This window comes from Penicillium verrucosum (assembly GCF_028828655.1).
Source record: "Penicillium verrucosum strain IBT 35672 chromosome Unknown utg000004l_segment0_segment0, whole genome shotgun sequence".
Taxonomy (NCBI): Eukaryota; Fungi; Ascomycota; class Eurotiomycetes; order Eurotiales; family Aspergillaceae; genus Penicillium; species Penicillium verrucosum.
Window position 1 is genome coordinate 2,126,846 of NW_026643213.1, and position 27,892 is coordinate 2,154,737.

General features: G+C 48.1%; 16 protein-coding genes across 16 annotated transcripts; 6 read left to right on the top strand and 10 right to left on the bottom strand.

Annotated features, from left to right (window-relative positions):
* Positions 1-1,007: 1,007 nt before the first annotated feature.
* N7516_010187 (uncharacterized protein) lies at positions 1,008-2,403 on the top strand (the record flags this gene model as incomplete). The annotated part of the gene is made up of 2 exons (XM_057222906.1): positions 1,008-1,534; positions 1,596-2,403. Coding segments are annotated over 2 exons (1,335 nt in total), but the record flags the coding sequence as incomplete, so codon positions are not given.
* Positions 2,404-2,796: 393 nt separating this feature from the next.
* On the top strand, positions 2,797-4,331 carry N7516_010188 (glycosyltransferase family 1 protein; the record flags this gene model as incomplete). Its single annotated transcript, XM_057222907.1, has 3 exons — positions 2,797-3,326; positions 3,385-4,002; positions 4,064-4,331. The coding sequence occupies 3 exons, from the start codon at positions 2,797-2,799 to the stop codon at positions 4,329-4,331; spliced, it is 1,416 nt and encodes a 471-aa protein (XP_057070128.1).
* A 252-nt stretch (positions 4,332-4,583) lies between these two features.
* N7516_010189 (uncharacterized protein) lies at positions 4,584-4,989 on the bottom strand (the record flags this gene model as incomplete). Its single annotated transcript, XM_057222908.1, has 2 exons — positions 4,584-4,832; positions 4,942-4,989. The coding sequence occupies 2 exons, from the start codon at positions 4,987-4,989 to the stop codon at positions 4,584-4,586; spliced, it is 297 nt and encodes a 98-aa protein (XP_057070129.1).
* Positions 4,990-5,324: 335 nt separating this feature from the next.
* N7516_010190 (fumarylacetoacetate hydrolase family protein) lies at positions 5,325-6,254 on the bottom strand (the record flags this gene model as incomplete). The annotated part of the gene is made up of 3 exons (XM_057222909.1): positions 5,325-5,752; positions 5,875-6,086; positions 6,199-6,254. 3 exons carry the CDS (start codon positions 6,252-6,254, stop codon positions 5,325-5,327), a joined length of 696 nt encoding a protein of 231 aa, XP_057070130.1.
* Positions 6,255-7,362: 1,108 nt separating this feature from the next.
* tif1 (putative eukaryotic translation initiation factor 4) lies at positions 7,363-9,270 on the bottom strand. Its single transcript, XM_057222910.1, has 5 exons — positions 9,016-9,270; positions 8,787-8,861; positions 8,648-8,716; positions 8,230-8,588; positions 7,363-8,170 (listed from the first exon to the last, which is right to left on the bottom strand). The coding sequence occupies exons 1-5, from the start codon at positions 9,047-9,049 to the stop codon at positions 7,517-7,519; spliced, it is 1,191 nt and encodes a 396-aa protein (XP_057070131.1). The 5' UTR covers positions 9,050-9,270; the 3' UTR covers positions 7,363-7,516.
* Positions 9,271-9,542: 272 nt separating this feature from the next.
* On the top strand, positions 9,543-11,214 carry N7516_010192 (putative F-box and JmjC domain protein; the record flags this gene model as incomplete). Its single annotated transcript, XM_057222911.1, has 2 exons — positions 9,543-9,879; positions 10,020-11,214. The coding sequence occupies exons 1-2, from the start codon at positions 9,593-9,595 to the stop codon at positions 11,212-11,214; spliced, it is 1,482 nt and encodes a 493-aa protein (XP_057070132.1). The 5' UTR covers positions 9,543-9,592.
* A 189-nt stretch (positions 11,215-11,403) lies between these two features.
* N7516_010193 (low-affinity Cu transporter) lies at positions 11,404-12,257 on the bottom strand (the record flags this gene model as incomplete). The annotated part of the gene is made up of 4 exons (XM_057222912.1): positions 11,404-11,521; positions 11,581-11,758; positions 11,909-12,113; positions 12,174-12,257. The coding sequence occupies 4 exons, from the start codon at positions 12,255-12,257 to the stop codon at positions 11,404-11,406; spliced, it is 585 nt and encodes a 194-aa protein (XP_057070133.1).
* Positions 12,258-12,601: 344 nt separating this feature from the next.
* On the top strand, positions 12,602-13,569 carry N7516_010194 (chromatin modification-related protein EAF6/MEAF6; the record flags this gene model as incomplete). The annotated part of the gene is made up of 3 exons (XM_057222913.1): positions 12,602-12,799; positions 12,978-13,205; positions 13,306-13,569. The coding sequence occupies 3 exons, from the start codon at positions 12,602-12,604 to the stop codon at positions 13,567-13,569; spliced, it is 690 nt and encodes a 229-aa protein (XP_057070134.1).
* A 301-nt stretch (positions 13,570-13,870) lies between these two features.
* Positions 13,871-17,199, bottom strand: ams1 (alpha-mannosidase; the record flags this gene model as incomplete). The annotated part of the gene is made up of 2 exons (XM_057222914.1): positions 13,871-14,498; positions 14,549-17,199. 2 exons carry the CDS (start codon positions 17,197-17,199, stop codon positions 13,871-13,873), a joined length of 3,279 nt encoding a protein of 1,092 aa, XP_057070135.1.
* Positions 17,200-18,119: 920 nt separating this feature from the next.
* On the bottom strand, positions 18,120-19,082 carry N7516_010196 (uncharacterized protein; the record flags this gene model as incomplete). The annotated part of the gene is made up of 1 exon (XM_057222915.1): positions 18,120-19,082. One exon carries the CDS (start codon positions 19,080-19,082, stop codon positions 18,120-18,122), a length of 963 nt encoding a protein of 320 aa, XP_057070136.1.
* Positions 19,083-19,781: 699 nt separating this feature from the next.
* N7516_010197 (uncharacterized protein) lies at positions 19,782-20,457 on the top strand (the record flags this gene model as incomplete). The annotated part of the gene is made up of 3 exons (XM_057222916.1): positions 19,782-19,798; positions 19,870-20,029; positions 20,092-20,457. The coding sequence occupies 3 exons, from the start codon at positions 19,782-19,784 to the stop codon at positions 20,455-20,457; spliced, it is 543 nt and encodes a 180-aa protein (XP_057070137.1).
* Positions 20,458-21,342: 885 nt separating this feature from the next.
* Positions 21,343-21,795, bottom strand: N7516_010198 (uncharacterized protein; the record flags this gene model as incomplete). Its single annotated transcript, XM_057222917.1, has 1 exon — positions 21,343-21,795. The coding sequence occupies one exon, from the start codon at positions 21,793-21,795 to the stop codon at positions 21,343-21,345; it is 453 nt and encodes a 150-aa protein (XP_057070138.1).
* Positions 21,796-22,144: 349 nt separating this feature from the next.
* Positions 22,145-22,572, bottom strand: N7516_010199 (uncharacterized protein; the record flags this gene model as incomplete). The annotated part of the gene is made up of 2 exons (XM_057222918.1): positions 22,145-22,339; positions 22,393-22,572. 2 exons carry the CDS (start codon positions 22,570-22,572, stop codon positions 22,145-22,147), a joined length of 375 nt encoding a protein of 124 aa, XP_057070139.1.
* A 421-nt stretch (positions 22,573-22,993) lies between these two features.
* N7516_010200 (uncharacterized protein) lies at positions 22,994-23,553 on the bottom strand (the record flags this gene model as incomplete). The annotated part of the gene is made up of 2 exons (XM_057222919.1): positions 22,994-23,489; positions 23,543-23,553. 2 exons carry the CDS (start codon positions 23,551-23,553, stop codon positions 22,994-22,996), a joined length of 507 nt encoding a protein of 168 aa, XP_057070140.1.
* A 1,219-nt stretch (positions 23,554-24,772) lies between these two features.
* N7516_010201 (Amino acid/polyamine transporter I) lies at positions 24,773-26,652 on the top strand (the record flags this gene model as incomplete). Its single annotated transcript, XM_057222920.1, has 6 exons — positions 24,773-24,913; positions 24,968-25,038; positions 25,101-25,297; positions 25,346-25,720; positions 25,782-26,119; positions 26,191-26,652. The coding sequence occupies 6 exons, from the start codon at positions 24,773-24,775 to the stop codon at positions 26,650-26,652; spliced, it is 1,584 nt and encodes a 527-aa protein (XP_057070141.1).
* Positions 26,653-26,833: 181 nt separating this feature from the next.
* N7516_010202 (uncharacterized protein) lies at positions 26,834-27,199 on the bottom strand (the record flags this gene model as incomplete). The annotated part of the gene is made up of 2 exons (XM_057222921.1): positions 26,834-27,071; positions 27,126-27,199. 2 exons carry the CDS (start codon positions 27,197-27,199, stop codon positions 26,834-26,836), a joined length of 312 nt encoding a protein of 103 aa, XP_057070142.1.
* Positions 27,200-27,892: the final 693 nt, after the last annotated feature.

Here is a 27,892-nt window from a genome sequence, read left to right on the forward strand (position 1 = left end):
ATTAGTGACTGCTAAATATTTTATTTCACTAGTGTCTTGGCAGTGGGGCCCGAGAAAAGAAAAATAATGTCAAGGGTGGAAGCTGCTTTCGCTAGCGACTACGTGCAGCCCTCCACTCTTAGATGGCACCCGTCGTCCCATCAAAAAAAGGCTGGCATTTCAATGTGATCTTCAATCCTGGTAAAATGACTGCAATTACGGAGTAATTGCGCCATAATGGAGCTTGCTATTTGGCCACCCAATAAGCATTACCATTCTAAGCTCGATGCTCCTGGGAATACTTTGTCTTCTCGGTCCCACTATTTCCTAACTGGACTTTGTAGGACTACTGGAGCTAGGAATATTTGATCAGTCTACTTGGAGATCCTCAACATGTCCTGGCACAGAGGCGAACAGAGAGGATCGTTAAAATGTGGAGACAGAGAACCGCTTCTCGGCCAATAAACGCATACCTCCGGACTTCTATAATCAATCGTATTTTCTTTGGTAAGCACTGTTGGCACAGTGGTCTAACCCAATTAAGTAGAGACTATCTTGGCAGTCATTTTCATCCTAAGTGTCATTTATTATGGTATCGCCATAGTAAAAAACACAGCCCCTGAATCACCCCAGCCACATAGTACTTCCATGATCTGCCCCATGATCTACTCTACACTCGGCCCCATATTAATTCCCCATAATGATGCTCCCATAATCATGCCTCCATTAAATCACATGATCTGTATAGGGCTAATTGTTAGAGTTAATCGAGCCTTAGCACCCATAATAATGCACCATAATAATACACCCTGAATTGAATCTGAATTGGATCTGAATTGGATCTGAATTGGATCTGAATTGGATCTGAATTGGATCTGAATTGGATCTGAATTGGATCTGAATTGGATCTGAATTGGATCTGAATTGGATCTGAATTGGATCTGAATTGGATCTGAATTGGATCTCCAGTACCCAAGCCAGTTTTGTATCTGGTTACACAGAATACGCCAAGCTCACAACTCCACAGGCCAATGTCAATGTACTATCTTGCTCAGGGCTGCACATTCCTGCTGGCAGGCTCTTTAGCAGACGTCCTAGGAAGCAGGAGAACATTTCTGTCTGGATGCTTTCTACAGACTGTTTGCCATCTGGTTAGCGGACTGGCCCGGACTGGCGCGCAGCTTATTGTTGTCAGATTTATATCCGGCATAGCTTACCCAATGTGTTTCATCTCCGCAATGAGCATTCACGTGGAGAATCTTCCAATTGGGAAGTTACGCAATTTCGCATTTTCCTGCACGAGTGCAAGTCAATATATCGGATCTGGAGTAGGCATCATCCTTAGTGGAATGCTCTCGGAGACTGCTGGTTGGCGATGGGGCTTTCATTGCGCTGCAATTTTAAGCCTATTGGGGTTTCTAGTATCAATTTGGACGATTCCCCAACAGCCCCACGAACCAGAATCTATTCCATGGACAGAGCTGGCTGAAGATATGGAGTGGTCTGGAACTTTGCTCGCAAGTTCATTGACCGCGCTCCTATTCTCTGCACTAGCGTACGTATCCCCACCCTAATGACTGGTTATATTCTCGGAACACTGATCAAATAAAAACTAGTGTCATCACAAACAATGTAGCAAACATTGGCAGATCGGGCCTCTTCGTTCCTCTTGCTCTTTCTTGGATCCTCCTTGTCGCCTTCCTATTCTGGCATGATTGTTGGGAAAGAGACAGCACACAGCGCATTCAGAATTCTCTTTGGGCAAACTACCATTTCCTCTCCATGTGTCTAGTTGTTTTCTTCGTCTACACATCTTCTCACTCTACGTCACAGCTTATGATCTTCGTATTCCAACGAGCACAAGGGCTTTCGGTTCTACAATCTTCTTGGCGATATCTGGCAATCCCTATCGCCGGCGCCCTGAGCAGTCTGCTCACTGGACATTTCTTATCTCGTGTTGAAGCCAACAATATCCTCATCATTGCAATAGTGCTCTCTAGTCTCTCTCCACTCTTGATGGCTACATTGAGCCTAGCTTCGCCTTACTGGGAATGTGCATTGCCCGCTGTTTCATTGAACCCGGTGGCATCAAATTCGGTTATCCCAATTGCCACAATGATGGTTGCTGTGTTTTTTTCTCCAGAAACTCAGGGGCTTGCAATGGGAGTACTATGCACTGTGGCAATGGTTGGAGCCTCTGTGGGCATGGCACTGACTGCGCTTATTTCAAACGATGTCAGTACACAGCTACTCCAGACCCCCGACCGAAGTACTTCTTTACACGAATCCCCAGAGACATGGATGGGCGGCTATCGGGCTGCATTCTTGTTCTTGTTCTCACTGAACTTGGTCGGCTTGGCCATCACTCTTGGCTGTTTGCGAAAACTGGGATACTTAGGTCGAAAATTAGATATAGGCCATTAGTTTGTCTATTTTCTCTTACGTATCTGAGGTCCATGTTCCCATTACTATAGGAGTAGTTATTATTATTGATTAAAGAATGTCTAATGGTACACAAGCGAGTTCTCTAAAGCTTAAGGATTCGATCCGGGTATTTTATGAGATTAGCCGCGAATATGACAACTGGTGCTACTACATTCCCCATTGAGTTAAAATGAAGGAACTTAGTCCATAAATATCCCATTTTGTCCATTCTATAAGCACCGAGTAACCATACCTCGGCTAGTATTCATAGAATGCGACAACACAATCTCATAAGGGTGGGATGCGTGTTCAGAGACTTAAATCAAAACCCCGACCAGGAACAACCTATTTGATTTAGCCCATACGAAAACTTGGGCAAAAAGAAAGCACACAATGTCACCTCCAAAACAGCCTATCCTTTTCCTCACAAGCCCCGAACATGGACAGTCCAACGTCGCACTTGCAGTAGCCGAAGAGTTCCTACAGCGCGGCGAGTTCGAAGTCCACATCGCCTCGTTCAAGGATTTATCAGCTCGCGTGCAAGCGATAAATAACAAAGCGGAGTACGACCAAGTGATCCACTTCCATCCAATTGCAGGTCCGTCCCTGGCTGAGATCGTGCCACGTACAACACCGAGTATATCTCATCGGCCAGGGCTTGCCGGAATACTCGATGCATGTAACATAATCAACATCTCCGTGCTGGGATGGACACCTGACGAGTATATACTGTCGTACCGAAGCTGTCTCGAGATCTTGAGAGATGTTCGTCCGGTCCTCGTGGTTGCAGATCCGCTGTTGCATCTAGGACTAGATGCCGCTCGCAGTGTTGACTCGCGAATCGTGATACTCTGGCCTGTGCCTTTGAAAGACGTGGTGGCAACTGTCCAGCCGAGAGCTGCCGTTCTTTGGAAATACCCCCTGTGAGCAACCCAGGTCTTCCGAGTGGAGTTCTAATATCTCGCTGACTTTATTATTCAGCACCGGGTCAGGTTATCCATATCCCCTACCATGGAGACTAATCCTTGCAAATATATACATGGTATTTTGCTTCGCCTGGATTGTTCGCTTTGGTAAACCCATGCGCGATCTCCTGGACATACGGAAGAAAGCAGGAATCCGCACTGCATTTCCCCAGATGGCGCCATACTGTGAAACCTATCTGCACCTCTCGCCTTCATTCCGAGAGATGGATTTTCCATTATACGTGCCAGACAATGTTATCATCTGCGGTCCGATCGTCCGGTCATTTTCGTCGCTTATAGAAAGCGATCCAGCACTGGAGTCGTGGCTGAAGGAGCCAACCATTCTGATATGTCTTGGATCACATGTTCAAGCCCCAGAGAATGATACAATACAGATGGCAATGGCAATACAGGCTGTTATGAGTGAGTTCCCTAATATGCAGGTCTTGTGGAAACTCAAATATGACTGGGAGAACTCCCCGACGGTCAAGAGTATTCTCGCACCTCTCGTTAAAACTGATAAAGTGAGGATTTTTCCATGGATCCAGCCAGAGATTATATCTATTCTGGAAGACGGTAATATTGTTGCATATGTCCACCATGGAGGAGCCAACTCGTTCTTCGAGGCGTGCAAGTAAGTTTCTTTCTTGGAGTCACAAATTGATGGAAGAAAGGGTGCTGATGTCTCTTCCCAGGGCGGGTGTTCCGCAAGTCATTCTGCCCCAGTGGTTCGACACATACGATTGTTCGGTCCGAGTAGAGTGGCTAGGTATTGGCTTACACGGAAGCCGCAATTCGGCACCGAAAATAACCGGATCGGAACTGTCTTCGGCCCTGTTGCGAGTGCTAAAGGATAAAGAGATTCAGACGCGAGTCAGGGCCATTGGAGATTTGTGCCGGACAACTGAAGGACGCGTAGTTGCTCATGATCAGATCGTACAGTATTCCCGGAAAGATTTGTGAGGTTTTGTAAACGCAATAAATTCATTAATTCATGGGCTTCATGGGCTCCCACGGTCCTGTTCTCGAGGGCTGGGTGTGTGTGGGAAAGACCGAGTCAACAGCAATCCAATAGGTTTTTTTTTGGATCAAACGAGTCGATCAAATTCCATGCACTCAGTGATATAAATCATGGAAGAGGGAAGGGAAGAAAAATAAAAAGAAGAGCAACCGCGATCCTCAACGCCCACGAAAAAAAGGTCCCGATGACTGTGGTTAGACAGTGGACAGCTCTCTCAGAACACACTGGACATCTTGCCGAGCTTGACTCAACTCCTCATCAACGGTTCCGTTGGCATGTCTCGCCTTCACCTCGTAGTGTAGCTCAACCAGTTCCTTTGCACGACGAAGATCGGCCTTGTCGTCTGTCGGGCTCTTATCTGCCAGTGCGCTACCAGATTCGGTTGAATCTGAGCCTGTGATATTTTTGTGCACATTCACCAGTGATAGGGCCTCGTTGTGACCCTGTATCATGTTGTCAGCATTGCCATATTGTCTGGTGGGGTACTGTCTCTTTATCCAGGACACCGTGTTCGTGGGGCAGCCTTCTGAAAGAAGGAAGGGTGATACTTACGCAGACGCGGAGAGAATTGATATCTGAGAGGATCTCTGCGACTTGCATGTTGATGGGGTCTGGTGTTTGAGTCGGGAGATTGGTGGATGTTTCTTGGAAATCAGAGCCAAACATTGCAATGTCTTGGCAAACAGGGAACCTCTCTCGATTCTGATGGGAGAGATATTGCGATGGATGCTCCCTGGATTTGTTCAATATTTTATTCCATGTGTGTGTGTTTTTTTTTTTTTTTTGTTCTCATTTCCTGAGTATATTGGTAAATCATAGACCCTTGGTGCAATCAGCTTTTGCCTTGAATCCCAAAATGATCATTTCACCATACAACATAACTATATACTTCTAGTTTCTATAAGTTCAAAATATACAACTCCCAAAAGACAAATCTAGGTCTCCTTGAACTCATACCGCCCCTCGCGATCCTGCACCTCAACCTCAATCCGACCCTCCTCAATCTCCTTCCCACCAACCTCAATCGATGCCCTCATAACATCACCCGCCTTAACCTGCCCAACACCCTTAGGCGTACCGGTAAGGACAATATCACCCTTATCGAGCGTCATCACGCGCGAAATCTGCGCCAGCTGCTGCGGAATGCGGTACAGCATCAGACTAGTCGAGTCAGCCTGGCGCTCGGTCTGGCCAATGCGAAGGCGCAGGAATGCCTCGTGCGGGTTAGGGATGCGCGACTTGGCGATCTCCTGCGAGATAGGGAGGAAAGTGTCGAAGCCCTTGGCGATGGACCAGGGAAGGCCCTTCTTCTTTGCCTCGTCTTGTACGTTGCGGGCAGTCATATCAATAGCGAGGACGTAGCCTATTCACCGCAACGGGTTTGTTTTGTCAGCGACTTGTTGGTTCGAGTCCATATCCTTGGTCCATCGCTGTGGTGTAGGGTGCGGTATGCGCATTCAAATCCGGATGGCATTCTGTACTCACTCTGAATCGCGTCCAGTGCGGCCTTCTCATCGTTGGGATCGAGATCGCGCACGGTCTTGCCCATCACCAGACCCAGTTCGACCTCATAGTGCAGGCTGACGCCCTTGGGACGGAGGACGGGTCCCGAGCCGGGGAGGAGGATGGATGATGGGGGCTTGAGGAAGAAGAATGGCTGCTTGGGGGCTGTGTTGTTGAGCTCGGTAATGTGATCGCTGTGTCAATCCATCCTGTTAGCAATTGTGACCGAGGGAGAGAGCGCGCGACACCGTTGTCGGAACTCCCGATGGAAACAAGGCTCGGGGAGATGGATATAGGGAGACTCACGCGTAGTTACGGCCGATGCACATAATCTTGCGACAGTTGGCACGGATGGAAGCCATTTTGGAGGGAATTGAAGCTATGCGATTGACAAAGAAGAGTAATTAAGAAAAGAAGGCGTGGGGGTTAATCGGAGGTTCGGGTGTTCTCCGACAGATGCGGAGAACTCCAGAGATGACGGGTTTCTGCACCGACCGCTTGTATCTTTATCCACTCTGTAGAGGACTAAGATGGTGAAAAATAGGGAGAAGTATACCTAATTAACGTATCTAATAATAATATAGAATCTAATGATGCGTAGTCATTCAGGTTACGTTTGAACATAAGGTTAGCCTCGGCCACCGGTTATATATATATTTTATATATTTCATGGTTACTATGTAGATTAAAGAACTTTATAACTTCTGAGATCGAACTAAATGGGGTATTATGAGTACAAATGTCCGAATATCATCAAACTCTTCTCTTCAAAAATTGATATGTATAATGGTTCCATATCAAGACACAACCATCGGCTCGCTTGTCCGGGCATCGGAACATGTTCCGAGTACTTCATATCTACAGAAGACGAATAAAGTGGCAGATATAGAGCCAGGGGAACTAAAAATACTCCAAAGACTCAGAAATGACAAGCTGGAGGGTCATTCACGGCCCACCTGGGCATGCATTTCTAAGCGCTAACATATAAGCTGGTTCCGTTTTATGAGAATATGAAAGTTTTGTATAAATGGCATAGGGCCTCAAGAAGCTAACTCGTGACAAAGTTTTAGGCTACCGAGGGCAAATCTCCAGGCCTCGAGATGATAGACTCAACGGCTGTTCAAGGGGCTCGAATTGCGCTTGTGTGCCACTAGAGTTTGCGACACTTGACACTTTATACGAGAGAATCAATGACGGTTACACTATGCATATCTATTCAATAAACAGAATACGGATTTTAATATCTTTCAAGGACGACGCCCTGAGGAACAAGTCACATTTTGGCCCGGTCTATTGATTAAGTACGAGAATAGGCAGCATCCTTAACCAACAAGAGCGAGCTAGATACAGACAAGGGAAAAAGCAGAGGGAAATGCATAAAAACTAAGAGAAAACGGAGAAGCAAGAGGTGAACGCACAAACATTTCTCATCTCCGTTGGTGCAAGACATAGGAAACCATACCAAGGGCCGGGAAAATGACCGGGGCGTCGACTTGTCAACTCAATATGCGGAAGCATAGCCCCATTCATTTTCCCGGCACACTGCAGGCGGAAACGCAGAAAGCCACTTTTAACGCAGATTCTGCGATCGTAAACCGCATCAAGACGTCAAGAGTTAGGGTGTTTAGATGAGGTCAGCCACGTTCATGGGCATCTCCTCAACCTGGGTGGAGTAGAACTGCTCGATCTCACGGAGCATGCGAACATCGTCAGCGGTGACGAAGTTAATGGCAACACCCTTGCGACCGAAACGACCACCACGACCGATACGGTGAATGTAGTTCTCACGGTTGGCGGGGAGATCGTAGTTGATGACCAGGGAAACCTGCTGGACATCGATACCACGGGCCAAAAGGTCAGTGGCGATCAGGACACGGGAGGAACCGGAACGGAACTCCTTCATGATAACATCACGCTGGCCCTGCTCCATGTCACCGTGCATAGCGGAGACGGTGAAATCACGGGCAGTGAGCTTGTCGGTGAGCCAGTCGACCTTTCGGCGGGTGTTGCAGAAGATGACAGCTTGGGTAATGGTGACGGTCTCGTAGAGATCGGAGAGGGTGTCGAGCTTCCACTCCTCCTTCTCAACGGCAATGTAGAACTGCTTGATACCCTCAAGGGTAAGTTCCTGCTTCTTGACAAGGATACGGACGGGGTCGCGCATGAACTTGGTGGTGACCTCAAGGACATCCTGGGGCATGGTAGCGGAGAGCAGGGTAACCTGGGTAGACTGGGGAAGCAGCTGGAAGATGTCGTAGATCTGCTCGGTGAAACCACGCTAAAAAAAGAAAAGTTAGAACCAGTTTGACACACATGATATCAATTGCAATAACTTACGGACAGCATCTCATCGGCCTCGTCGAGGATGAAGAGCTTCATGGCGGTGGTGGACAGAACACGGCGCTGGATCATGTCGTGGACACGGCCGGGGGTACCGACAACGACCTGGGGGCCGGCGCGGAGAGCGTTCATATCCTCACGGACGTTGGTACCACCGATACAGGCGTGGCAGTCGAGGGACATGAAGTCACCGATGGCGACAACGACCTTCTGGATCTGCTGAGCCAACTCACGGGTGGGAGCAAGGATCAGAGCCTGGCAGGCCTTGACCTCGGGGTCGATCTTCTGCAGGGCGGAGATAGAGAAGGTAGCGGTCTTACCGGTACCGGACTGAGCCTGGGCGATAACATCGTTGCCTGACCTCACAGGTTAGGCGCAAATTTCAACAGTGGGTTTGGAATGAAACAAAACTCACCCTTGATGATGGGCATGATGGCACGCTGCTGAATAGCGGAGGGACGCTCGAAACCGTAAGCGTAGACACCTAGTATCCCACCGTTAGTAAATCTTTTTTTTTTTTCAACCCCACCTGATAAGACGAAGGGGGTACATACCGCGAAGCAGCTCGGGCTTCAGGTCCATGGAGTCGAAGGAGTCGGTGACCTCATCGTAGTTAGACTCGATCTGCCCTGTTGCAAGAAAAATGTAATATTAGCCTCTATCTTCATATCGCGCCTTCCGTATCTGACGCCACCCAGCACTGAATGCGCTCGTGGTTGCGACTTCCAGCGAAGGCAAAGTAAAATATCTTTAATCAAAAAGTGACAGGAATGTAATGCATACCCTCGGCGAGATCCTCAAGACCCTTGTCAGCCATATTTGCGGTTTGATAGAAAGGATCACAGGCGTCTGTGATCGGTGTGGTGGGGTAGATTTAGCGAACTTGTGGAGGTTCGCTGCGTGGGAAAGTTGACTTCTAGTACCTCAGACTCTTTATTAAAGAGTCTTTTTATAGGATACTAGGAAAGGTTGAAAAATGTGGTTGGATGTGAAATTCACAAATGGGGTGGGAGGAGGAAGAGAAGAGAAGCGAAAAAATCGAATGGCCACAACTGCGGCGCCATTTGCTACTACTTTTTTTTTTTTTTACGGGGCATTATCCCACCGCTTTCCTTATTGGGTGTGGCCAAGCCCAAGCGAGTTTAGAGTGGGCGACATGAAGAGGAAAAACATCCCTCTTGTTGACTTTATTTTATTATTTTTGAATTGATTGATGCGAGGAAATTGTTGCTCTAATCAATTTCTTTGGTTTTATCAATTTAGTTTCACTTGTTCCCATTTATTTGGTGAACTACCTTCCAGTTGGTTAGGTCGCCACTAAACAGAATCTTTGAAGCCCTAAAAGTGCCAGCCTCAGATCATGCCTGACATAACATCGTTGCCGAGCCATCCACCACCACAAGATGCAGAGATCATAAGGGATGCCATTCCCTCCCACCCACTAGGTGTGAAACCAAGTGGGAATGCTCTGTTGGCTACCTGGAGTCTTCGTAACGCCATAGGGACCTTTCAACATCTGCCAGACGAACTAATTTTGTTGTTGTTGGAGGGCTTTGATGGGCCAAGCCTGTTGAAAATCGGGCGGACATGCAAGGCCTTCTATGCCTTTACCCGGGCTGAAGAACTGTGGAAGGCGCTGTTTGTTCGGTAAGCCACAAGCCTGCAGATCCAAGTTGAATTATGTAGATCCGAGTCATGTTTTTGGTCTTGAGCCCTACCCTTTATTCATAAAATATAATAATTTTCCCAATGAACACAAATGATATCCATACTAAGTCTGGTTGCAGTGACCCAAGAGAAGATTTCACATGGCGAGGAACATGGCGGTCAACATATCTCAATATCCCCGCCTCCAAAGTGCCCATGGTGGACTGTTCCCAGCTATTCTCCGATTCTCTCTACCGGCCGTTCAACTGCGCACACATCTCACTCGACCCCTATGTTTCTAAGATCCCAGCGCGGAACCAGATTGCACGACTTCCAGACCTGTCACCAGAGGAATTCCAAGCAAATTGGACCGACCGACCATTCATCCTGACTGAGCCTGTCAAGGCTTGGCCAGCATATAAGGACTGGACTGTGGGGTCACTACTGGCCCGATACGGGAAGACCAAGTTCCGTGCCGAAGCCGTGGACTGGGCCATGCGCACCTACGGCGACTACATGGCGGACAATTCCGACGAGAGCCCGCTGTACCTATTCGACCGATCATTCGTCTCCAAGATGGGACTGTCCGTGGGATCTCCAGAAACCACACCCGACGCATCGTACTGGCCCCCAGCGTGCTTCGCCGAAGACTTCTTCTCCGTGCTTGGTGACGACCGCCCTGATCATCAATGGTTGATTATCGGTCCCGAGCGGTCCGGCAGCAAGTTTCACAAAGACCCCAATGCCACCAGCGCATGGAACGCCGTGCTACGTGGTCCCAAATATTGGATTATGTTCCCGTCCAGCAAGAAGCAACCCCTGCCTCCGGGTGTCTTTGTGTCGGATGACCAGAGTGAGGTGACTTCTCCGCTCAGCATTGCTGAATGGCTACTGGGCTTCCATGCCGAGGCACGCCAGACTCCAGGGTGTGTGGAAGGGATCTGCGGCGAGGGTGAGATCTTACACGTTCCATCTGGGTGGTGGCATTTGGTCGTGAACCTAGAGCCGTCGATCGCTATCACACAGAACTTTATTCCCCGAGGCCATCTGGGCGCTGCCTTGGATTTCTTGTCTAACAAGCCAGACCAGGTGTCTGGGTTCCGGAAGAACGTGGCTAATCCATGTGAGCGGTTTATGACCGGTATGCGCGAGGCATATCCCGACCTGCTGGAGCAGGCGTGGAATGATTTGCAGAAGAAGAACGAAGGCAAAAAGCGCAAATGGGAGGATATTGTTCATGGGAAAACAGAGGACACCCCCGATGGGCAAGATACCGAAGGAGGTGGATTCAGTTTTGGATTTGGCGATGATGGGAGTGATGTTGAAGTTCCATGAACTATATGAACTATTACTGCAATATGGAGAGATTGGTGGAACCACAAACCAGCACCGTTCCCCGCCGAAAAGGGCTTCTAAACCCATCAATTCCAATCTGAAAACCAGTTCAAATATCTGACGCTGGCCATTGTTCTCTACACCTGCCTCTTGAGTCTGCAAATACGCCAATGCCCTGGATTGCATCCTTTAATGACACGCGATTGTCTTTTCAGCTGGCGTCCCTTCGGAGAAAGCCAAGTACCCAACAAATGCGCCCACTGCAACTGCGATCATGACCTGCCCATTATACGTCATGAACAGCAGCCTAAATCAGCAAGTCAGCAAGCTAGGACGAAGCTAGAGGGATTGCTGGAAGTCACTCACATGATGAAGAAGCTATAGAAAACCTGGATGGCATACAAAGCCGCCGTGATAAGCTTGCCCTTGCGCACCAGCGCCGCTTTGTTAGCCCTTCCTACAAGCAGTGGTGAGCTTTCGTGGTGAGTTTGAGGGATTGCATCCGTCAGGCCGTTGGCAATGATAGGGTCGGCGATCTCAGCGTCTGCAGAGAGCCAAGGCATCAATAAGAAAGAACCTTGCCCATTCAGAGTATACCATCTCCCTATCATATCTCCAAAACATAGCAGGAATTATTGGAAATGTAGTATGCTTGACATTTTCCTTTGACCCACAAAAAGAGCAAATCACTTACCCCCAGTAGTGGTAGTAGTGCTTAGGAACGCACTGAGCCGCTGTGCATGGGCAATCTCGTATTTCCGGGTCGCTGATCGTACTCCCTCATAGCCCGCAGCAAGGATAACGATAGCGATGAGGGAGAAAATGAAGGAGAAGGGTCCGGTGATATGCCAGCTGCGGAAGATGATGCACAAATTCTCGGAGGACCAGGTGAAGAGCATCTACGATTCAGACATTCGATATTAGCATGGGATCAAAGCAGACCGAAGGCTATATCTCACATTCATATTGCATTTCCCACCCATATCCATATCGCCATGACCCATACCACCGTGACCCATATCACCGTGCATCGAGTGGTCCATCTTGAGTAGTAGCAAATGAATAGTTATGCAGTAGAAGTAACAAGAGGCCTCTTATGTTTCAATAAAACAAATGACAATATACTCGTAACATAGCAGATGGTATGAGAAGAGACACCTCACAAAGCACATCATAGCTGACAATCAAGGAGGGGAATGCAAACAAGACAAACGTTGATAAGATCTCTCAGCGGCTACAACTCTCTTAGTCCCCAACGCGGTCATTGACTACGGCACTGACACAATTTCCACCCCAATCTTAACTTCCTTTCGCCCATTCTGCGCATGCCATACGTCCCTTTGACGTAAAGCAAATATCCCTTCTACTGCATTTCAACCTTCCAATAATGGCAGACACAGCACCAGCTCCAACGCCCGCGTCCGCGAACACCGGAGCTGCGGCGCCCACAGCCGGCGCAACAGCAGGGGCACCGAATGCGCCTGCCGATCAGAATTCCGCGAATCGCGGGTTACCATACTACGAGAAACTGCGCCGCGAGCTGAGGGACACACTACAGAAAAAGCGATTAATGGATAAAAGCATGGTGAGTGCAGTGCAGTCTCGCGCGTTCTGGTCCTCTAAGGACCGGACGTGGTTATCTTTCTAGCATTTTGTTCTTTGATGCGCGAGGATGTTCTCCAATCCCGCATCGTCTCGCAATATCCACCCATGCACATGTGAACAGTTCTATCGTGATGTGTTGCTAACACACCTCTCCCCAGGCCCAACTCGAAGACCAAATCTTCCGCTTCGAACAATCATATCTGGAAGAAACCACTGCTGGAAACATCATCAAGGGATTCGACAATTACATCAAAGGCTCCGCGAGCGGGTCGAGTCTCGGCGCCGCAGGACTGGGTCTGGGCAGTAGCATGGCCGGGTCGAGGCGAAAGGCGCAGGTGACGGAATCGGATCGAGTTTTCTCACGGAGCTCGGCGAGTTACATGCTGGTATGCAGAACCGAACCTACCAAGGAACTACCCGCCTTGGATGCCAAGTATGAGGTTTTTGATTCGAACTGGTGACTAACGATTATTGTTGTGTCCGCAGGATTCCCCAGGACCTTCCTCCGTACAAACAACGCCTTCCCACGCAGCGACGCCGACATCTACGACTGGCGGAAGCATGTCCATGAAGATTGACCCACTATCCGTTTCGGCTAGCGGGATGAAGAGCTCGAATGGCTCGTCAAAAAACAAGAAGAAGGCGACTGGTGGGTCGAAGAATACCAAGGGTAAGAACCAGACAGAGGATATATCCGACGAGGACAAGCCTTCTGTTAAGCGGTTGAAGATCAGCTACGGGAGAGACTGAGTCTTCTTGGAAGATGCACTGCTCTTTATATTCTGCGTTCGTCTTGCATCTGCTTGGCTTTTTCGGAGTTGGTTGGTTTGTCTTTTCACATGACTCCTGGGAGGAGTCGTGTTGCGGGCGTAGCGGGAAATGGGAATGGGATTTATCTGTCTTATTACACCTACGATGCGATATCATGTAAATCACGAACTTATACAGACAGCGTTTGTCCGATACGTCATTTGTTTCATTGCTTCCAATTGAATGCGATACTCCCTAGGCTTGCTTAAAGCCTGCCACTCAAATAGTATGTTCCTTACCATCACAGCTGTAGTCGGTACGTAGCGACCTCAAACGCCCTCAACTCAATCTTGATCACCGAACGACCATCTTCAGTGGCAATATCGAGCCCGTCAGTCTCAATATCCTCGAGAACATTGCACTTGAAAGCACTCTTCACAGGTAGTGTCGTCTCAATGGTACCACGAGCCTTACCACCAAGTGATTCATAGACACGCAGGATAACACACTTCCCAGGACGGACAGGAGTACCATCCCACGAAACATCAGCATCATCCTCGCCGCGCTTGACAACATCCAGAATCAAGGAAGGCGCGCCCTTGATAGACAGAGATTTGAATAGGTCATTGGAAGCAGATGCTTTAGGGCCGGCGTTTTCAACGACGAGTGGGTTATTGAAATTGAAGCCTGCGCGGATTGTTCGGGCATCAAGGGCACCGATGTGAGGAAGAATTGCATAGCGAATGTGGTGGCGGCCCATGTCAGCGTGGGCGTCCGGGGCCTTCGGGGCACGGAGCAGAGAAAGGCGCATCAGGTTACCGCATGTTGCAAAGCCGTATTTAGAGTCGTTGAGGATGGAGACTCCATAGCCGTTTTCAGAGAGGTCGGCCCATTTGTGACAGCAGACTTCGAATTTGGCCATGTCCCAACTGCAGAGTAATTAGTATTGTTGTGAAGTTTGTAGAAAGTCAGTGCATACCTTGTGTTATAATGGGTCGGGCGCCTAACGATGCCATACTGGGTCTCGTAGGATGCCTCGGTGTTGGTGATATCAACAGGGAACTCGACCTTGAGGAATTTCATGGTCTCTTGCCATTCCACCTCGCTTTCCATTTCCACATGCGAGGGCTCATCAGATGTGGATGCCGACAGGCTGATTGTGGTCTTGATCCAGCTCTTGTCGCTGATCTGTGTCTCAGTCATGACACTCACCCGGTGCGGGTCATTTTCTACAATGGTCGTCTTACCCCCGGGCAACTCCTTTCGTGACTCAATATGGAAAACCTCAACATCCCATGCTTGCCAGTAAAGAGGCTTGTCGTCAAAGATGACTAGCTGGCCAGCCTTGCGGTCCTTTGCGACGATCTCTCTATCTGCTTGTACATCGTACAAGGATGTGATAACCCCATCCTGAACATCAACCCTCAGCTTACCATTCTCCAGACGGAACACACCAGCTTTGACCTCGACCACGGTCACCGAAGTGGTTGTTTTGAAGTCGGCCGGCTGGACTTGCATCACCCCAGTTGTGCCATCGGCGACGGCGTATCTGGATCCCTCATATGCAGACACTGCCGGAGGAACTGCAACGACTTCTGATCGGGGCCATGGCAATGTGTTGAGGGCCATGGAATCTCCACCCGTGAAATCGCCAGTGAGTCCCAAAGCCCCGAGAGCATTCTTTCGCAGCTTGGCTCCCGTCTCAAAGATTTCGGCATACAACTTGTCTGAGTCGTCATAACACATCTCAATGGAGCTACCCGGCAAGCAATCATGGAATTGGCAAAGGAGGGTTCCTTCCCACATCTCGTCAATCTCCTTCTTGGGATACCGATATCCACCATCGGAAGCATTGATGGTTGCAAAGGTCGCAAGAAGCTCGATCTCACGCAGTAGGAACTCGGACTTGCGATTATTGCGCTTGTTATTTGCTTGAGTAGTGTATGTTCCACGGTGCAACTCAAAGTAAAGCTCGCCGTACCAGGTAGCAAAATCAGTGCCAGAGGCAGCCTTTGCCTCCAACTTTGCAAAGAAGTCATCTACCGACTCGCCCATTTGCACTCGGGGCAATGAGCCGACCTGATCACTGAGACCACGGCAGCGACGCAGCTTTTCGAGGTGTCCAAAGGTCGGGCCACCACCTCCATCGCCCTTTCCAAATACAAGTAGCGATGTCTTGTCGTTGTCTAGTGACTTGTGCTGACTGACACTGCGCTTGACATCACCGAAATGCGCTTCAGCCGTGTAGGTCTCGGCAGGGGCCATGTGGCACATGACTTGGCTGCCATCAAGCGCAACCCACTGGAATGTAGTGTGAGGGAAGGTATTGATGTTGTTCCAGCTGAGCTTCTGGGTAAAGAAGCGGCTCATCCCAGCCAGGCGGCATATCTGAGGGATCTGGGTAGAGTAGCCGAAGGTATCGGGCAACCAGAACGTTGTGCTTCGCTTACCGAAGTTTGCCTCAAAGAATCGCTGTCCATACAAAAACTGTCTGACCAGCGACTCCCCACTTGGCATGTTCGTATCGTGCTCGACCCAGCTCCCGCCGACAGGCTGGAAGTTGCCCTTCTTTACCCAGCGCTTCACGCGATCAAAGACGGATGGATAGTACTGCTTGAGCCATTTGAACTGCTGAGCCTGAGAACAAGCAAAACGGTGCTCAGGATATCGTTCCATCAGATCACATTGGTTGGACCACGACCGTGCTACTTTTCGCTTAGTCTCAGCCCAAGGCCACAGCCAGCAGGTGTCAATGTGACAATGGCCAATGGCATACACTATTGGCTGCGTGTTTGTGTCGTAAACATTGGACGAATCCACTTTATCGCCGAGATATTTCCTAGCAATCTTCCGCGCCTCGTTTATGGCCTCATTGCTTCCATTGCCGGCAATGAAGGTATCCATGATAGAATTTGCCACGACATTGGCTTCATGCGACTCCCACGACTCACCTGGGAATTCCCGGGCGGCATCTCCAATAATCCAAAAATCATAGAAAAGTGCTCGAGCCGCTAGGTTTACCGCAGTGATTCGCGCCGTGCTGAGCGTGAAGTATTTATCGGGATTTGGTGGCTGGATCGAATCGCCACCAGGAGCATTGCCAAACATGCCATTGCAAGCCATTTCAATATAGAAGGTATGCTCCTTCCCATCACACCAGCCTTTAGGGAGAACAAACTCGGTCCGTTCTCCACCTCCAGTCAAGCCCTGCAGCGGGTGACCGTCCTCTGTCCAGATCAACCCTTCATTGTTGGCATCCCAATGGAACTCTAGATGCTCCCGTTGGAGCATGTCTTCGGGCACTGTGAGGTGAATCTGAAACCAATGTGTGGACCAACTGGGGCCAAAAGAAGCACCGATATGAGTTGGCTTGAATTCCTGAGAGGTCGCCTCTTTGAAGGTCGGTCGCTGTAGGTCAGGAACCGAGTAAACAGAGAGCTTGACATGGTCTTCGTCTGAATTTGTAGCTTCGTGATACTTTGAGATGAGGTTTTGGCCTTCATACTGGCCGTTCGATGTGAACTGGTTCAGACGATCGGTGTAGATCTTCTTGATACGTTGGCCGACCGGGCGATCAGCTAACTGGGGTAAAGCTGGAGGAGCGGGGCGAAAGGGAACTTCCCCACCCATGATGACGGTTTTAGATTGTTAGGAAGAGACAAGAGACAACAAACAACGATGTTTTAATATGATTGAACAAAAACCTAACTAGTAGTATAAGGAAATGAATAAAAGTGCAGAGGGTGAGAGAGATGAGAGAGATGAAGGAAGGAAGAACTCTCAACATTGAAGTTCCCAAATGAGGAGGCATGGCGGAATGCGGAGACGGTGATCGACAAGTGTTACGGTAGTATCCATGCATATACAATTCCTAAGAGATAGATAATAGAAAAGGTGTACTGAAAATCTCTACATTGTTTACAGAGTTGAGACTAATGATACTGGGAGCTGGTTTCCATTGAAATAGTGCTAGTTGCTGAGGCAAAACAACCTTGACTGCGTACTCTAGTACTCCACGAGTAACACAACCACACGAGGTCAAGCTCTAGTAGCCTCTATAGGCCTACTGACAGCACGAACACCGAGTTAAGATAATACAAGGTTAATTATTCACTTATTATACCCCTAATACTGCCGAAATGCCTTACATAAAGCGATATCATATCGGATTAACTACCTAGGTACCTAGGTAACTATCTTTCCATTTCACAGTAATGTGTAGGCATTTCGCGAGATGAGCGATTGTAGCCTCTAGCTCCTATTCCTGTTCGTATATGGCTCGACGCATAATCCCACATAAATTGGCTAATACATTTTCCCTCCCGCCTTTTTGGCTAAGATCGAACCAGGGCGTGGAGCTCACATATAACATATGTGTAGGTGTGGGACTCTCAAAATCCATGATATAATCATCACTCATGTCCATTTGCAGGAAGCACATGTAGTGCTGCGTAGCATTTATGACTATGACGCTGCCAAGATCGTCAGTTTGTACTATAAAGGAAATATGCGGAGACGAAAACGCCTAGGCGATCTGAAGTTGATTAAACTTACGAGTTGCCACCGTTAGATAATCTGGTCGCTAGCGCTTCGCAAATCATCTGTGCAAAACTCCTATCAGAGATAATGGGTCGTCCACTCTCTAGACACTGGAATTGCGTCTTCGCTTCCAACACTGCAACGTGGTTATTCGCAAGGATAAAATTGCCATTTTCGTTTTGCCGTCTCAAACAGAGGCCACCATCGTCAATGGTAACTATTTGCCGGTCTCCAATCGTGGTTGTAGCGGCGAGTCTTGTCTTTGCATCTCGAAACTCGACAACAATTGGATTTGATGCTGAGTTTTGGGGCGATGCAAAATAAAGTATATGTCGAATAACGCACGACGCGAGTCGCAGCGTGTCGTCTTCTGGTGTTGTACCCAGATAGTGTGTATCAGGGTCGACATAACCCAGGGAAGACCCTTGAGAGCCATTGTACGAGCCGTCTTGCGGTGGGCTACTAGAGCCAACTTGTATTTCACTAGAGTCGGCGAAGTCTGGCTGGAATGTATGTCGTCTAAGACGCTTGGGCTGCCGTGCCTCGTCGTCGTTGTCATTCTTACTTTCGTTTTGTTCCTGCATCGTAGGTATATCTCGCGTGCGACGGTCCTGGTTCCCCTTGAACATGGCCATGGCTGCCCAAATTTGAGCAAGTGAGATACCACAATTAGACCTTCGCACTAAATAGTGCTCGCTCTGAGCCATGAACGTCAAATCGGGACCTTGTAAGAACGCGCTGATTTCGTTGGATGAAGAATGTATATCAGAGGTTGTCACATATTGTGATAGAATGGGAAGCAGATTGCGCTGCGGGTCCCGCCGTACTACACGACATGCAAGCAAATGAGGCCGTCCCCAGTAACTGGCGGCGACAACTTTTAGCTGCGAAAAGTTTTTTCCATTCTCGGCTTGAAAACGAGCCCTGAAAGCAGATTCAGAGATAACACTGCTAAAATAAGGAGTAGGGGTCATAATTAACACAATATATTTGAAGCATAAAAGAAGTTACATTGTTGATTTCCCCAATTGATTCGCGGTCGCTGCCTAACTAGCAGCCTAGTGCCCAACTGCCATCATCACAACCTTCGGAGGTTGGAAGTTGATTGGTCTGTTATATGCCAAAGGCGGTCAGAGGTGCCCTGATAGGCGGTGGAAACCTTCTTGGGCATTATCATGATGCCGACTCAAAACATCGCAAAGATCATCGCCATGGCGGCCAACCCTCAAGCAAAATCATTTCATGATATCGTGCGCTACCACAGTTATTGCCTCGTCAATCCTCTCCAGTGGACTTCTTACCACCTTAATCTGGTGGGGTGTCGATTCGAGGATGTCGGAACTCCCCCTGTCTATGCAGAATCTACTCAAAACGACCATAGGAACACTGATGGTCGAAAGCCTTGCCCGAAGCTATCAAACGATGCTGAAGCACTTGCTATGGAGTTATTCCTTCTCGAAAAGCAGCGTCGTCTCACCAACATTTTAGTGGGCGAGGAGCGCCCTTTTTCATACTTTCGGTAAGAGCTACTGTCTGATAACAGCTTCTATAGGAGTTACTAACAACACTGCTGAGCAGTAAAGGAGCACCATTTTATTTTCAAGGTCGACGTGTTCACCAACCAAACTATATTGTGTTTCATCGCCATAAAGCAACCATCGATCACATCCATAATGGCTCACCCTCGTTGGTAGGCTATGTACATTACACAAAAGTCAACGGAGATCGAAGGAGACAGTTTGAGCCTTGTCCAGGTCCAAGGGGAGGTATGAACTCCGTTGGGGTGAGTATCTGTCAGAAGCGACTAGCTCAGACAACCCCAAAGGAATGGACCGAAGATCCATATTTCATCTGTCACTTATTGGCCCTTGCGCAGCTCCAGGAGCGTAAGCTGGATTTGCCAAAACCAACTATTTACACCGTATGTTTTTTGCTTATTCGTTTCTTTATCTATCTGTCGGGGCCTAGCTAATCCGCTTCCAGTCACGTCTTCTCGTGACCAACGTATTAGATCGGGAATACATACTTTATTACGAGGCCCAAATCACCACCGAGCTACTGAATGGCCTTAAGAATCCGAAGGATTCAACAGGCCCCATGAAATGGCCTACAATTCGACGGAGAAAAGTCCCATACAAGCCTTATCTTACCTTCGCCGACCGACTCGTCGCCGAGCTTGTGGCGCCCAGTCCCTTACCCTCCCACGGCCCCTTCAATCCGTCAGATGATGTGAATGGTGTCTTTGAGTACGGTAGGAAACGACCACGTGAACAAGGAGACAACGGATCGGACATGGCCAGCAAACGCGGAGTTTGTTGGCAGAAAAACGCAACTCGAGAGAGAGACTAACAACCTCTTGTGCTTGTTAAACTGAGTCTGGGAAGCTCGAATCATTTCTAGGAGCTTTTGATCCCTAGGAGATATACTTTAGCTCCTGACTGGATACAAAACTGGCTTTGGGAACACATTGGTTAGACCTGGGACCTGTTGCGCCCCTAGGACCCTACCTCTGGATCCTAGTGTCAATATCTTGCTTTCTGAGGTCGCGGAAAGCCCTTGTAACACAACTTCACCGGACATGCGCACAAATATGTGTCATTCCACCACCCCCAGAAGGGTTGGCCATAGCCCTAAGAACCACTTATGATTCTAGGAATTAATAAAGCTATCAATAGGAATATGACTTTAGTTCCTCAAACCTCAAAGGCCCTATAAGCTACGTCGGGTTTCCTAGTGTCTATTTGGCTCCTAAAAGCTGTTTATATGCCCCTAGAAACCGTACTAAAGTTTCCGGGAGCGACAGAACTCCTAACTAGGGCTAAGATATATGATAGAGTTATTAACCGGAACGTAACTGGTTTTATTAGAGTAGGAATAGAGAGTATATAAGCCACGTACAGGGGTAAAATGTGGTCTACGCACGGCTTCAGGCTTACCCAATCCTAATTAAAGTCGAGATCATAACAGCTAATTCTCGACCACGAGCAGCATAACGTTGGATGAAATATTGACCGTGGCGGTAAAAGACGCCTTGGTCTTGTCAGCCGAGCGGCTGAGAAATGTGGCGAGGGCACAGGTATTGAATACAAGCATTCTTCTTGGGATCGAGCTGGGACCGAAGCTCGGCGTCAACGATACCCAAAGCCTCTTCAGATAGTTTCTGGATAGTGTCGGTGTTGTATGTCAAAGTCTGCAGGAGACCCGGATAGCCCTGGGGAATACCAAAACGCTGTCTCATGTCGACTGCGCGCGTAACAATGATTCAGAAGTCTCTTCCAGACAAGAAGCCCGGGCACGAGCGATGGATTTCCAGATAAAAGCGCTGACAGCATCGTCCGTAGAGATGAAGTCCGTGGATGCGGGAAATGTATTCGTGGCGAGAACTTTGAGGGAACCAAGCTGTGCCGTGGAGAGTTCGATGTAAGCCCATGTAGATTTTGGGGGTGTAACCGGATCCAAGACAATATCTTTAACGCTTGGCGGGGGTTTCACAATCTGGTGAAGGAGTTCAGGGCCCGGGGTGTACGAATCATCCAGTAGCAGAATGACATGGCTCCGATCCATGTTACCGACTGTAATCTCCTCGATTGTGAAAGCCTCATTGTGGCATGCCTTGACCAGCAATCCGATGATAAAATCTTGGCCAGTCATATCCATGACATTATGCTGAGCGACCAGCGTGAGCATTAAACCGCCCTCGATGAAATTTGCCTGGACACAAAACACCAAAGCTGACTCGGTCGTGATACTTGTAAGTTGTGCTTGGCAGATTACCCCGTAGGTTTAGAGTCGTGCAAGGAGCAATGACATTCTCGTCGAGCATGGTAAAAGGATACTTGGCCTGGCAAAGCCCGTCTCCATTGTCGGTGCGGAGGGGTCATGTCGTAGATCTTTCACTACGAGCTGGATTTTGTCGAGGAGAGTTATTTTGAAGACGCCCGTATTACCATCCCCTGCGCCCTCGTTGATAACTTGACCATAATGATAACATTTGAACTTCCTCGAATCTATTTCCTACTTAGGCCATAGGTATATATCAGCGAGGCGCAACTAACAGCGTAGTCGTACCCGCAGCCACCACAACTGGGTTAACATTGACTTGTACGAACCATCCTTCCTTCAATAACCACCCGTTCACTTCAATTCCTTTCAGTATTGGAATAAGGTATGCCGAGTTTGGAAGATTCAGTTTTGTAGGATACTTCCAATACCTTAAGCGTCCTTCCCAATTCTAGTTGGGTTAGTAAAATCGTCCGTCTAGGAACAAATAATATTCGTGCCTACCTCATCAATACCGAGGGTGGTATTCATACGGGAAATCAACATCAAAAGCGCATCCCCGCCGTACTTTTTATTTCCTTTTTCATCCTCTTCGATTGTTGTGACTTGTGGTAGTAATACCTTGATCTCTTTTCGGGTTCCTTCGGCTGCATCGTTTACATCGTCCAACCGTCGAGCTTCCATCGAGTGCGAAAGAACGGTTCTAAATCGAGTTCCTAGGGGTAAGATTAGTTTGCATCCGATATAGCGGGGAATTTGAAATACCTTGCGAGGGCAGAGGTTATATTTGTCTTCACGCTACGATTGAGAGGGGTAAGAACTGATTATCACCACGGCTAAGGTTGGGCACTAAATCACATGAGACTGTAAAACCAATGCAGTAAGCCATGGGAAACTCTTTGCCAACCGGTCAAGTCCGTTTGTTAGAGTATCGATGATGGCGTCATGAGAAGATGCCTCAGAAACACGGTAAATGGAACATATTTGTGAGTAGTGATAATCTAATTGGGTATATAATCACACTTCCTCTAAATAATTAGATATACCCTACAACATTAGGTATACTTTCCCGTGAATACTCCCAGCCTTTTAACACTAGTTGCCTTCAGGTTCCACGATGTGAATATATGCTCAAACCATCGCTCTCATGGTTATGAGAAGATGAGGCACTGGAAGAACCAGGACCTTCGTAAAAGGCCTCATAGTTGATTGTTTGAACGGTGGCATTTTCGCGCAGATTCTTTTGACTCTCGACGCGCTCGGCATCTAGTGAATGTCTTGGATTTGGCGAGCGAGATGCCGACCCTGATCCTGATCTCTGTCCAACAACATTATCAGATTTGGACGCCGATCGATCTCCTGAGTTGGTGTGACCCGAGACGGAATGCTCAAAAAAGTCCGAAACTACACCGGCCATCATGCCTGTCTGGAGCTCGGCGAGGACACGTTTGAGGGTCGGGATGCATGTGCAGAGAATTGAGGAGCTGAGAATTAATTGTAGCCAGATGGCTGGCATGAGGGCATTCCATGTTTCATCTAGAGGTTTGGAATTATAGAGCGGTGAGAGGGATCGCAGGCCAGCAATAGTGAGAGCTAGAACGCTGCGTGGGATTAGATGGGGATTTGTATCAAGATTGGGAGATCAACTACTCACAGGATCCGCATCGCGAACAGGGCAGAGATTTGGTAGCGTTTCCACCGTATTATCTGGACTTGATGTAGTAGAGCAACTGGCAGCCCAATTATTACCACATCTAATAACATGTGCATGCCTCCCAACGCGATATATAAAACCTGTTGATTCACGCATCGCTCGGGGCTGGAGTCCCACGGTCGTGGTCCATCGCACTGTTTTCCGAGCGCTATAAGTGCAGCTAGGGCCCAGGTACTGATCAAGCCCAAAACAACCTTGCATGCAAGTGTTATTTTCTCAAAGGGTTGCAAGGAGAGGACCAGAAGTGCAACGGCGGCCTTGGAACACCCTAAGACGAGAACCCCGAGAAGATGACTAGCGAAGAGTGTCTTGGTTATGTTAGAATATAGATTCAAGGTTTGGAGAAAGGTGCTAAAGGTGCTTCACCTTCTTACCTTGCTGTATTTCTCAAATGAGGCATTGCTCAATGCATATCGGTGCTTGCCAATACCATGGGAGCTGGCTACATTCACACAAACAGTCTGAGGAATAAATATGATCTAGTGAACTGATTAGGAACAGTAATTATTAAAGGCAAAAGACACTTACACAACCGAGAAATAGAGTTGAATCGCTCCAGGAAATTCTGCGCAAAACGCGAATGCGAGATATCAAGGTCACTGTTGTGGCGAGAATAGTGATAATAAGTAGAATAGTGCTCACGGTGATAACCCAAGCACTATGATCATTATCGGTGACAGGTAAGAGCGGCGGTAGGATAACCGTTATGCTGGATGACATGACTGTCGAAAGATTCTCGTTGGACATAGTTGAACAGGATCATGTTTATGCCAAAGGTTAGCAGAAGAGACATTACATGATATATGCAGAACCCAACCACTGTCCGAGTACCCTCATATCGGGTTCTTTATTGGATCTTCCAGACGACCAGAGACACACGAGTACGATGATTCCTGTCTTGCGACTGATCAGTCTATCTCAAGTTCCACAACCGTGCATCTTTCGGTCCCACCTCCAAAGCAGGCCGGATACTGGTTCGGCACCATACACCGACCCCATCCAGGCAAGACAAGGACAATTTACCGTGAGACAAGGACTCTGCATGATCCTTGTTTTTGGATTTATGGCTTCCACCTCAGTTTTGCTTTTTCTTTCTCCGATCTTCCTTCGGGACTTGTCCAATGTTTTGTTTCTCGTCATCAACTGCCTTTTTCGCACCGCCGAGAACAAATGGAGCGCCTTGAGATGCTCTCTTTGGAAAGGGAAAATGCAGTCATTGGAATGGCTGCACTAGACCAAGGTGCAAATGTCTCCAATGCCTATGACACCCCCCTTAAAAAGACTGGACCCACGGAGCAGGCTTCGCCCAAGGTACGATGCAACTTGTTCAGTCAAGAAAGTGTACCCAACTGAGACAGTATACAGCGGCTTTTTAATTTCACCCAGATATTCTTTTTCTCTCTTACTTACTTGTCGAGCTGGGAAACTCAAGCTTTGTATGAGAGTCTTATCTTATCCTTTGTTGTGCTTCAGCGCTAATAACACAACTACTGTTTAGGAATTTGAGTACAGTGCTCTCAAATGGCGGCCCTGCAGCTTTAGCTTGGGGTATAGTAATCGTGGTGTTCGGTGCAATGGCTCAATCTGCCTCGCTAGCCGAGATGGCGTCGATGCAACCAATCGCCGGGGCTCAGTACCACTGGACACATTATCTGGCACCGCCGAGCCAGAGGAAATTCATCACTTGGATGCAGGGTGTGTCAATTATCGAGTGCTGCCTGGTTCAATACTAACATTACTCAGGTTGGGTGACCTGGTTTGCGTGGATCTCCACACTCGCCGGTGTTGCCAACACCACAGCTACAATGATCCAGGGCCTAGCGAGCGTGAACTACCCAGAGTACAATCCAAAGCAATGGCACATAACCCTCATCATTATTGGCATGCTTATTATCGAAGCATTGATGAACATGTATACATTTTGGCTGATTCCTTGGATTGAAATGTTGGCGGGTATTCTACACATCTGCCTTCTGATTGTGTTTCTGGTTGTATTCACAGCTCTAGCACCTCGTCACACGCCAGAGTTTGTCTTTCTACACACGCAAAGCACCTCCGGCTGGGCAAAGTTCCCCGCATGGAACATCGGTCTGCTCACTCCTGTCTGGGGGTTTGTCGGTACGTGCGCATTACATACTTGGAAAAAATAAAATCAAATACAGCAAGCTAAGTTAAGCAGGCTTTGACGGCGCAGTCCACATGAGTGAAGAAGTCCGCCGAGCAAAACAGGCTGTTCCTAGGTCTATCTTCTATACCGTCGTCGCCAACGGTATCTTGGCATATGCAATGGTTGTCTGCATGCTTTTCACGATGGGCTCGGTAGAGGAAGCCCATAAGTCAAACTTCCCGATAATCGAGATCTGCCGGCAAGCAACTGGGTCCGTGAAAGCCGCCATCGCGATGGTGAGCGGGCTACTTGTAATCTCGCTGTCGGTCAATCTGGCAAGCATCGCGTCTGTCTCAAGGTTGACGTGGGCGTGGGCTCGAGACGGAGCCCTGCCCCGGTGGTTTAGTTATGTATGCACCATTCGCACCAGACGGTGAGATATAAGATAAACGCAGAGGATGGTTGCTGACAAGAACGGCAGATCGACCGCAAGCACAATGTACCAATTCGTGCTGTTTGGCTCCCAGTAATCGTCGTCATGGTTCTAGCGTGTTTGAACATCGCTGACGGTGCCGCTTTTGGGGCGTTCGTTGCACTCGGCTCCATTGGCCTCTTTGTGTCGTATTTTATTGCTATTAGTTGCATGGTTCATAATCGGTTTCAGAAGCATGTGGCCCCTCTTGGAAACTGGAATATGGGCATCTGGGGACTTCCGGTTAATGTATTTGCTTTGGTGTATACTGCCTGGGTAACAGTGTGGCTGGCATTCCCAGCAGAGTTGCCGGTTACTGGAGAGAACATGAATTATGCGGCACCGATTTTTGGTGCCACTACTTTGTTTGCTTTTGTATATTGGTTTATCAAGGGACGGACTCGCTGGGAGGGATTGAATAAGGAGGTTATTCGACTGGTGGTGGAAGGTGGAGAACTTCAGTTAAAATGACTTGTTCTTTATTGTTCGTTGACACTACAATCTACCTGGTAACATGCTCACTACTATTATGGTAGTCAATATATTATATTTTCGTACAATTATCATATCTCTACTACGGAGATAGAAGAAGAAAGGATGGGAATTACTGAAGAAGTTCATTCATAGATTGCTTTGAAGCCAAAATACCAACCTAACGTTGACGACCGAAAACGAGATCCATATCAATCTCCACAAATCCCTGCTGGATTTCATTCAAGCGCTTCTCTGCAACTTCTCTGCCGGTTGCAAGAATAACGGCACTGGGGGCGTCATAGGGTCCATAAACTGGCATTGAGATACATCGCGGAGTCAGACGATGGAGAGGCTTAAGGCTGACCTCGGCCTGCCCATCTTTGATTCGACGGATCATACTTCGCATGAGCTTTTCGCTGGAATATGATCTATAACTCTCGTGGAAATGCACTGTCACAAAATAAACGCACTCATGGCTGCTCACCTCCCACTCAGGGAGACCCGGTCCACCAAACACATATCTGAACATACCTGGTTGCATCATATTGAAGCCTTTGGTGAAGAACGTGCTGGCTGTTGGGTTAATTGTGTGATAGATCAAATTGCTGGATGGAATGGATAACTATGAGCAAGTAGGGATTCAGACTGGTTTAAATAAGTAGATTAGAGATCATTAGTTATAGTGGATTTTCGCCCAATTCTTTGTCTTCTGGCCTTTGGTAGAGACATTTATCTTTCGTTTGAACAATTGCTTTGTCAACCTTTCCAATGTCTGCTATATGGTCAAAGGCAAGGTTGCTCTTTGTCTTTGTGTCTAGTGTACATACAATAAACCTAGTCCCCAACGACAATCTAGGAGACCTCAATTGGTAGACATGGTTTCAAGTAGCACCACAGCTACTCAGACATTCCCATTTCTATCGATTGAAAATTTTCAACTTGGTTACACATACTCTGCTGGGAGAGAATGGCAGCTACAGTCCTCGCGAGAACCGTATATTGAATACAGGTGAGTCTGGTGGGTGGCAATTTGCCAATCACAACCTTGCCCAGGTGTATATAGTACTAGGCTTATTCATTTAGAACAAAGCCTGCCAGAATGGCACTTCACGTAACTACTACACATAATTTACGATGATCAGAGAAGGTTGTGTTAAGTCCAAAAGCGTAAAAAAATGTTCGCTGGTGTCATTCATCGTAAAAAGACTATGGGCGGGTGCCGGCATCACCCACAGCC

Excerpts from the sequence above, each read along its gene's own strand:
- tif1 (XM_057222910.1), bottom strand. The coding sequence starts at position 9,049 with ATGGCTGACAAGGGTCTTGAGGATCTCGCCGAGG. Across the intron at positions 8,717-8,786 it reads GAAGCCCGAGCTGCTTCGCG|GTGTCTACGCTTACGGTTTC; the intron begins GTATGTACCCCC and ends GTGGGATACTAG. Across the intron at positions 8,589-8,647 it reads CATCATGCCCATCATCAAGG|GCAACGATGTTATCGCCCAG; the intron begins GTGAGTTTTGTT and ends CTGTGAGGTCAG.